At 37.8% G+C, this 10000-nt stretch overlaps 1 protein-coding gene and 1 long non-coding RNA gene across 2 annotated transcripts in view; both read left to right on the top strand.

The window, feature by feature from the left end:
- LOC138961467 (uncharacterized) overlaps positions 1-10000 on the top strand; it is a 394970-nt gene that overhangs the window by 342984 nt on the left and 41986 nt on the right. The gene's annotated exons all lie outside the window — the stretch shown is intronic.
- Positions 4443-10000, top strand: part of LOC138960819 (uncharacterized) — a 20638-nt gene continuing 15080 nt past the window's right edge. The window contains exons 1-4 of the mRNA XM_070332464.1: positions 4443-4452; positions 5127-5289; positions 8245-8264; positions 8594-8694. Coding sequence (XP_070188565.1) covers positions 4443-4452; positions 5127-5289; positions 8245-8264; positions 8594-8694 — 294 coding nt within the window. The remainder of the gene's footprint in view (positions 4453-5126; positions 5290-8244; positions 8265-8593; positions 8695-10000) is intronic.

The following is a 10000-nucleotide window of genomic DNA, read 5'->3' on the forward strand; positions in this document are numbered from 1 at the left end:
TGGTTTGTGTTTTTTTTAAATTACCAACAGTTGATTAACGTTTTGTGCGGAGCCTGCAAAGCTGAAGAATTGATTGTTGGAACAGGTAGAAATGTACAAATCTTAACTCGGCAACGACAAAAATGCCCACCAACGACATATATCAGTATCACTGTTGATGTTTGTGGTGTGCCCAGTTTGCCTTTAACGCATGTAAAAGCCTGCACGGGTCCGTCATGGTTTACCTCCTGGTTTACACACAAAAGAATATATCTTTGAGGAAGATGTTACGCATATATACACAATAAGAGGACATTCCAGGATAAAAGCTGACAAGGGTGTCCCTCAAATGCCCAAAACAGAAAAAAATACACGCACAATGCCACTCGGTATCCAGCACAACGTTTCAAACGTTCATCAACTGTGAACATTGGTTCTTTGCAATGTTGTGATTTCTTCTGACATTCGCATGGAATGACGTTGGCCATGTTTATTCAAAGATTGACAATATATCTGTTTTTCTCTGCCTATTTCAGACTTCAATTTGGGGGCATTGGTAAGAGTATATGAGATGTATGCCTATTAAAAGTACCAACTACTACGGTGACTGGAATACTAAATATTACCTCGCAAATACATAGAAGAAGAAGGGATCATGGTGTCCTGGTGGCCTGTATGACATCTGCCCAGGGCCAAGTCTGAATTCAAATGAACTGCCATCGTTGATACCTTTCTTTATCAGACGCTATGTCCAGATACATGTCTGTTTATTACTGCGGGCAGTTTATTAGTTTTCACGAGGCTATGCGGTTGCATTTGCAACACGCAACAACACGCGAACATTTGTACATTTAACAAAATTGTCCAATTCCCACCATTGCCATATTCATTAAACATATATCTTATTACACTGTTTGCATTTTGTGATTATATAATAGTTACGTCTTACAATAGGCACGTCATTGAAGTCAGTGTTGAAACAAATATAATTATTAGGATAGCGGCATTGGGATTCTCTGGAACTCAAAATTCAATTGACATTTTCACATTAAAAATAAGTTCTTATCGGGGAAAAGTGAGATTTTGACATAGCCACAAATGGCTCGTTTCCTGCAAGGACGTTGCAAATGGACCTATGGTTGTTATTAATGGACCTATGGTTGTTATTAATGGACCTATGGTTGTTATTAATGGACCTATGGTTGTTATTAATGGACCTATGGTTGTTATTAATGGACCTATGGTTGTTATTAATGGACCTATGGTTGTTATTTTTTATGTGGAAGAAACAAGAGAGCATAATAACACTTGCGTTTAAATACACGTGTCTGCGTGAGCGTGCGCTTGTATACGTGTATGCGCCCGAGTCTGTGTGTATGTGTGTGTGTGTGTGTGTGTGTGTGTGTGTGTGTGTGTGTGTGTGTGTGTGTGTGTGTGTGTGTGTTTGTGTGTGTAAGTGTTTGTGTGTGTGTGTGTGCGGTCCTACTTAAAATTTGGCAGAGTTTCAAACACAAAAGCGTTGGTATTAATATGCAGTATTACCAGGTTAAACACAGTTTCTTTTTTGCAACTTTATGTCGAATTTGGAGGTGAAATCCACAATTCACTTATTCTTGAAGTTGAAAAGAAAGCAAGAGACATATAGACTCCCAAACAAGACCAGAATCCTATACGTGTATGACCGTTCTTACCCCGCCATTTCGGCAGCCATACGCCGCTTTCGGAGGAAGCATGCTGGGTATTTTTGTGTTTCTATAACCCACCAAACTCTGACATGGATTGCAGGATCGTTTTGTGCGCACTTTGTCTTGAGCTTGCGTGTACACACGAAGGGGGATAAGGCACTTGCAGGTCTGCACATAAGTTGACATGGGAGATCGGAAAAATCGATTTGAACCCACGACCATCCGCTTGGAAGGCCGGCGTCTAACCACTAGGCCATTGCGCCCGTCCAATGTAGGTTGAGCTACAGGCCGCCTTCTGTACAAGATTAGCAGCCATATCTATTCAATCACACAACCCCGATTAGTCATAGAGGACTCGGTCAGCTTAAAACAAGTGACCTCGTACCTTTCTTTTCACCCAGAGTTTTTGTCTCAGAGTGTACATCCACGCTATCTGACTCAACTTTACTTTGTGCTTCCAGGTAAGCAGGTAATGTTGACTATTCTACCTGTTTTCATTCGTGGCGTTGAATGAACCCATCAACTCATAATGCCAAACCCTTCGGTGCTAATTGCAGGTCACTGTAATCGGGGCGCATCCTTTTGACCATTAATGAACATCTCGATAGCAGGATGCACCGTGATGACGGCTTGATAGGCAATTTAGGCAAAAGAATGTTGCGTTGAATGGATTTTCCCAAGTAGAAAACATTCTCAAATACGCGAACATGTAAAACTCGGCTACTTCTCTAACTCTCTTGTTTTTGTTTGTTTTAATTTAGTAAGCAACTTTTTGAAACAAGATATACATTTTGGCGCGGTGTACATCCCCCAGAAGGTTCACCTGACGTGAACAAGCATGTTTATACAGAGTGACATATGATGCATTACTCTCTATTGAACACGATGGCGCTTGTTTACTTAGATCTTTTAATGCAAGAACGGGATTACGGACAAATACATGTACCACTGAATATTTGTTTGGTGTTGAGTATTATATGTGACCCTCCACCACGAAATGAGTCGCATGTCACCTTTTCATGATTTTCATATTTTTACATTTTCTTAAAGGTTTTTTTATTCTCTATCCAGTGGTGAAAACCGTTTTAGAAAAGAGTGAAAACTTTTCGAGTTATAAGCCTGTGATTAAGGTGACCCTCACACTGTTACCAGACACTCCCCGGACTTATATTATGCCTAGCGCAGAACCGCGTGAGGTGACATGCGACTCATTTCGTGGTGGAGGGTCACATATGCTGTGTGAAACACGAGGTTTGTGCAGACAAAAAGGATGAATGTATCAAAAATGCTCATACCGTACCCCAAAGAGAAATTCACAAGATGTGTTTGTAAATAATTTTGAGTATGCATTATTGGATTTTTGTAAAACATCTCTTCTTCTTCTTCTTCTCGATCGCTCAGACAGGGACTCCGGAACTTCTGATGAAGTCTGCAGTACAGCGAAGACTCTGCAGGGTGCCGAAGATCTTCTCCTGAACTGGTGTGTCAGCAGACCATGTTTCTGCTCGTAGTTTCTGGTGGATTGGACAGTGTTGGAGGAGGTGTTCCACTGTCATGTCTGCGATGCCACAGTGGAAACATCTGATATGGTTATTGTAAATGGTCGTGTTGGATCAGACAGAGGCACCAGGAAATATACATTTAAAGATGTTAGTGTTGTTGATTATGTTTTAATTTCGGCAAACACTTTTCACACCAGACAAAAAACTTGATGTTTTTGATTTCTGTGAAATGTTTTCAGATGTTCACTGCCCCCTGGTAATTAATCTTGATTGTACATGTGTTTCTGGACAACATGTTTTAAACCTTGATTGTGATTATGAAGTTGAAAATAACTTTATGTATGTTATGTGTCAGAAAATGTTGAAGGAGGACCGAAATGGAAAGCAGATTTTGACCTTGATTTCCTTTGTGGTTTGGAGGATTCACTGATAAATGGTATTGATTTACAATTAGATGAATTGTTGCCACGCAAAGATGTTTCGTTTGACGATATTAATAGAGTTGATTTAGAAGTAAGCAATATAATGAGGATATTGCACAGAAGTTAGTTTATTTGAAATAAATAATTTTGTAAAGAACCAGAAACCAAACATTGTTCCTGCTTTAATGTTACATGTGAGAGGAAGAGACAGTTTTTTTTAAAGCAAACAAATGTACACAGAAGAATGACTAGAATATAGTCAATGTTTGTAAAGATTTTAGTCAAGCAGTATGTAAGAAATGTTTAGTCCTTTGTACTGGAAACTTGCATTCTCCCAGTAAGGTAATATATTGTACTACGTTGCAAGCCCCTGGAGCAATTTTTTGATTAGTGCTTTTGTGAACAAGAAACACTTAACAAGTGGCTCTATCCCGTCTCCCCCCTTTCCCCTATCCCATCTCCCCCCTTTCCCTCGTCGCGATATAACCTTCGTGGTTGAAAACGACGTTAAACACCAAATAAAGTAAAGAAGAATGAAGACTGCCCTTTCGCGTGAACATTGCACCGAAACAAGTCGAAGTTATCAACAGGAAGTAAATAAATAATTTAAAACATACCAGGCAAAACTTGTTAAAAAACATTATAAACCTTAAAAGCCATGACCCAAAATCGTGTTGGCAGATTATTAACGGAAACCCGAAGAGGAAAAGATGAAGATCGACATACCAAAAGTCTCTTGTGACGTTTTTCTGAAACAACCAAAGTTTTCTTTTTAAAAGATCACGATGAAGTTGATGATAATGATTGTAATTTGAAATGTTTTAATATTTATTCAAAAATGTGTATGCTAAGGCATGTGTTATGGTCGGTAAACAAGGGTCAGAATTAGTTGCCGTTGTACATCATGGGAGAATTTGTCACCTGCATTTTTTGCTGTATATTTAAAAGATATACAAGCGTTTATGTTCTATAAAACTGAACACCTACCTTTTTATTTTTTTTATTTTTTTTAATAATCATAACATAAATTTATTCCTTTTTTTTATCATACATTTCTATCCCGTAAATAACAGTCTCTAAATATTATTATTTCAAACACTCAATTTAAACTTACACTTGTTTTATACCAGTCCCCTGAGGGTTAAATCCCTTTGAAAAATAAATAATATTTCAAGGGGTGTCCCATATCTAAATTTACTTATACACATTTTTCCAATCAAGATTAAATGGGTAAGATACTTAAACATATCATGTGTCAAACCATTCTTATCTCGCACACAAATCAGCACATCTGTTGCTTGTAAAATAATTGCTATGTTATATCGATCGTAAAACAATGTTTCAACATGCTTCCACAAATGGTGAATTTTACTGCAGTAGAAAAAAAAGTGTTCAATATAATCAACTTGTTCGTATCAACAAGGCAAGACACGCTTTTAACACCCTGCGACCCATCTGGAACTCCAAAGCACTGTCCCTCCGGAGTAAGATCAGAATCTTTAACACCAATGTGAAGGCAGTCCTCTTGTATGGATCAGAGACCTGGGGAGTGACCAACACCATCACAGGGAAGCTCCAGACTTCCGTCAACAGGTGCCTGCGGCACATCCTCAACATCACATGGCCGGAGAAGATTTCGAACGCCGACCTGTGGAAGCGAACCAACCAGAAGCCCATCAGCCAGGATGTCAAGAAGCGAACGTGGGGATGGATTGGACACACCCTACGGAAGCCAAACGACAACATTACCAGACAGGCCCTGGATTGGAACCCACAGGGAAAGAGAAAAGTTGGGCGGCCAAAGCAGACCTGGAAAAGATCAATTGAAAGTGAGGCAAAGGCAGCTGGCACGACATGGCCCCGACTGAAAGGAGCTGCCCAGAACCGGGTGCGTTGGCGAGGAGTTGTTGCGGCCCTATGCTCCACAGGGAGTCTACAGGAATAAGTCAAGTAAGTCAAGTCAATACAATATGGACATTTATCATTATTTGTGAGTCCCATTTTTAAGAGAAGAATATTGGTTGGGTATATATTGTGTAATATCTTCCACTGTAATTCTTTTAGTCTGGTTTCTGTTGTTGTCTCTTTTGCATTGAGCCAAACTTTTTCTTCAATATTAATACCAAGTTTGTTCAGCCAAAATCGAACACAGCAGGGTGGACTATATTTCATATCTGTCATAAAATTTCGAAAGTCTCTAGCTTTTAACATAACTTTATCATTAAAATACAATTTCGAAAATTCTTCAGTAACAGCATATACATAATCCGTATTGTTCTTTAAATAACGAGACAACGCCGAGTGAACAACAATGTACTGTAAATAGAGTTCTGGTGAAGTACCAATTAAGTTCTGTACATTTTGAAATGACAAAATGGAATTGTTTTCCAAAAGGTCCTTGACATGTGTTTAATTATTCCTTTTTTTGCCCAGTTGTCAAAATAAATTACATTATTTTGATATTTTATATTGACATTATTCCATATGCATGCCATCTTCAGAGATGAAGGAGAGTGCAGTGTATTATGTTCCAACCAGACTCGCAGTACTTTGCTCCAGAAGGAGGACTGAAGGCTATCTAACCCTTTAAACTTTTTGGGACCAATAATTGAATTAAAACAAGATAAATCTGTTCCAAAATTACGGAAATATAATCTAGGAATCCAAGTCCATGTACTATTGTTATTCATATTCGAAAGTTGAGCTAGCCAGCCGCACAGAATAGATTCTTGCAATATTTGCATATCAATCATTTGAATTCCTCCTGTTCCTATTCCACTGCACATAACACTTCTCTTCACTTTCTCAAACGCTTTCTTATTACAATTAATTTTCCTCCAAAGAAAACGAAACAATATCGTATTAATTTCTTTCAACACAGGTTCAGGGATGTATATTGCTTGCATAACATAAACAAACTGGGAAATCAAAAAACTTTTTATTACGCACATTTTACCAAATATGCCAAGATTCCGTTTTTCCCAGTTTAAAATCACCTGTTTAATACTCTTAATTCGTTGTGTCCAGTTTTCATTCACGAGGGAGGCACTGGATGTATTGCAAAAATATATTCCCAAAATCTTCATTTGTTTAACCCATCTTAATCCGTATCCTCCCTCGTTGCTATTCCGTTTTGATCCAATCCACATTGCTTCTGATTTTACTCTATTTATCTTCAAACCGGATATAATTGTAAACTCGTCTAACATCCCCAAAACAACTTTAATGTCATCTTCATCACGCAAAAACATGGTAACATCATCGGCATACAGAAGTGCCTTCAAAATCTGTTTAAACATATGCAATTCTTCTGAATCGTCAGTTTCAATTTCCAAACCTTTTACTTCAGAACCTTTTCGAAATCGGGTTGCAAGCAGCTCAATTCCAATAACAAAAGCTAGTGGTTAGAAAGGACAACCTTGTCGTACCCCACAGCTGACTTCAAAATCACTTGAGAGCCAACCGTTGTATCCAATGCAGCTTCTTGTGCTACTGAACAATACTTCTACCCAACGTAAAAAATCTGTTCCAAATCCGTATCTCTTAAAGGCATATAACATAAACTCTTTCGATATGCTGTCAAATGCTTTTTTGAAATCCAAAGCAAGTACCAAACCAGGTTTTTCTTGTAATCTAAAATGTTCAATAACATCATCTATTGTTCTCAGCGTATGAGAGACGTTTCTACCTTTAATGAAGCCAACTTGATCTTCGTGTACTATGTTTTGAATAACTGGGCTTAACCTATTTGCTAAACATTTAGCTAAAATCTTATAGTCTGTATTTGTCAAAGAAATTGGTCTCCAGTTTGATAAACTGTGTTTTGATAAATCTTTCCCTTTGTGGATCAGGGTAATAACCGCCGATGCTTGGGTGTAGGACAGACTTCCATTCTCAAATGATTTGTTAAATGAATCAACAATAACAGTTCTTAACTTTGACCAAAAAAACTTAATAAATTCTGTGGTAAGGCCGTCCATGCCTGGTGAGGAACCATTTTTCATCAATTTAAGTGCCGATGATGCCTCTTCAACCGTTACATTTCCTTCACACTCTGCCTTCTCCTCATCACTTAACTGAGGAACATCGCAATCTTGCAAAAAGGATGTAATATTATTGTCTAAATTTTCATCAGGTATTTTTCGTGAATAAAGAGTTTGAAAATACTCTCTCTGAGCTTCCAGTATATCAAATTGATCTGTAATGACTTCACCATTCTCCAGTTCTAATCTTGGCATTAATTTTGATTGTGCACGTGATTTTTCTAAGTTAAGAAAATACTTTGTATTTGTTTCTCCTTCTTCGATCCATTTTACTTGTGATCTTGTCTGGGCACTGTGCAATTCTGTTTTTTCAATAAGTTCCAAATGCAATTTTAACTTTTCTCGTCGAAAAATAGCGTTTTTATCATCTGGGTTTTTGGCTAAATGTGATTCGCATACATTTAAATCATGTAGCAATTTTATCTTGTCTGTTCTCTTAATTACGGCATTTTTCTTGCTGTATTGCATAGAGATGTCCTTAATTTCCAGTTTCAGTAACTCCCATTTCAATCCCGCATGCTGTGTCGGGTGCTCAGAGAGAAAATTATCAATGGTCTGATTCATAATATCAACGTATGCCTGTTGTTTTAATAGAGAGTTGTTAAATTTCCAGTACCCTGGACCTCTGCATGTGTCAGTGCATTTTAATTGTAAATAAACACCCCTGTGATCAGTCGAAGGTAGTGAGTATATATTGCATTCAAGCACTTCGTCAATTACGTTATCATTAAGTAACATGTAATCCAGTCGCCGTGCAATAAATGTACCCCCTCCCTTTGACCATGTGTATTCTTTTTCTTGTGGGTTGCAAATCCGCCACATATCATTCAAAGCACATTCATTTATTCAAAAATGCGTATGCTAAGGCATGTGCTATGGTCGGTAAACATGGGTCAGAATTAGTTGCCGGTGTACATCATGGGAGAATTTGTCACCTGCATTTTTTGCTGTATATTTAAAAGATATACAAGCGTTTATGTTCTATAAAACTGAACACCTACCTACCACCGAAGGAGTTGCTGTGTTGGACTTACAACCAGATGATTCACAGTTGATGTTCAAAGTGTGTATTCTCTTATATGCAGATGATACAACCATCTTAGTAGAATCCCCGGATCAATATTTTAGATTTTTTTTTTTACATCAGAAAGTTTTTGGGAGTCTTGCCTTACAGAGCATACCAATTCTGTCGAAATGTGCCGCACACTTAGGCTGATCTAGCGTGTGAAAGAGAGCGACTGCAATCTTGAACAAGTCGCGTAAGGCGAATATACAACATTTAGTCAAGCTCAGTCGAACTCACAGAATGAAACTGAACGCATTGCATTTTTTCCGCAAGACCGTACACTCGTAGCATCGTCTGTCCACCGCTCGTGGCAAAGGCAGTGAAATTAACAATCCAGACAAGCGCGGTAGCGGCTGCGCTGAGGAGGATAGCACGCTTTTCTTTATCTCTATTTTTTTTAACTCTCTGAATGTGTTTTTAATCCAAACATATCATATCTATATGTTTTTGGAATCAGAAACCGACAAGGAATAAGATGAAATTGTTTTTAAATTGATTTCGGAAATTTAATTTTAATCATAATTTTTATATTTTTAATTTTCAGAGCTTGTTTTTAATTCAAATATAACATATTTATATGTTTTTGGAATAAGAAAATAATGAAAAATACGATAAATGTAATTTTGGATCGTTTTATAAAAAATATTATTTTAATACAATTTTCAGATATTTATTGACCAAAGTCATTAATTAATTTTTAAGCCTCCAAGCTGAAATGCAATCCCAAAGTCCGGCCTTCGTCGAAGATTGCTTGGCCAAAATTTCGATCAATTTGATTGAAAAATGAGGGAGTGACAGTCCCGCCACAACTTCTACAAAATGCCGGATATGACGTCATCAAAGACATTTATCGAAAAATTGAAACAAACGTCTGGGGATATCATTCCCAGGAACTCTCATGAAAAGTTTCATGTTCAAGTAGTTTCATGTTCAAGTACGGTCCAGTAGTTTAGTCTGAATCGCTCTACACACACACACACACACACACACACACACACACACACACACACGCACACACACACACACACATACACCACGACCCTCGTCTCGATTCCCCCCTCTATGTTAAAACATTTAGTCAAAACTTGACTATTGACTAAATGTAAAAACGGCAAGAAATCATGTTTTTTAAATGGTGATTTTTCTGGAAACCTGCTGTTGATATGCAATAAATCTAAAACTACACGGAGCAGCCTCTCCAAATTTCACAGACAGACGACAAAGACCCTCATATGTATTCGTTCCAGTCCTTCGAGCAACCAGAAGCTGAGAATGGAGGTTCTAACGGTTTTCCGTTACAATT

Source organism: Littorina saxatilis, linkage group LG3 (genome assembly GCF_037325665.1).
Source record: "Littorina saxatilis isolate snail1 linkage group LG3, US_GU_Lsax_2.0, whole genome shotgun sequence".
NCBI lineage: Eukaryota > Metazoa > Mollusca > Gastropoda > Littorinimorpha > Littorinidae > Littorina > Littorina saxatilis.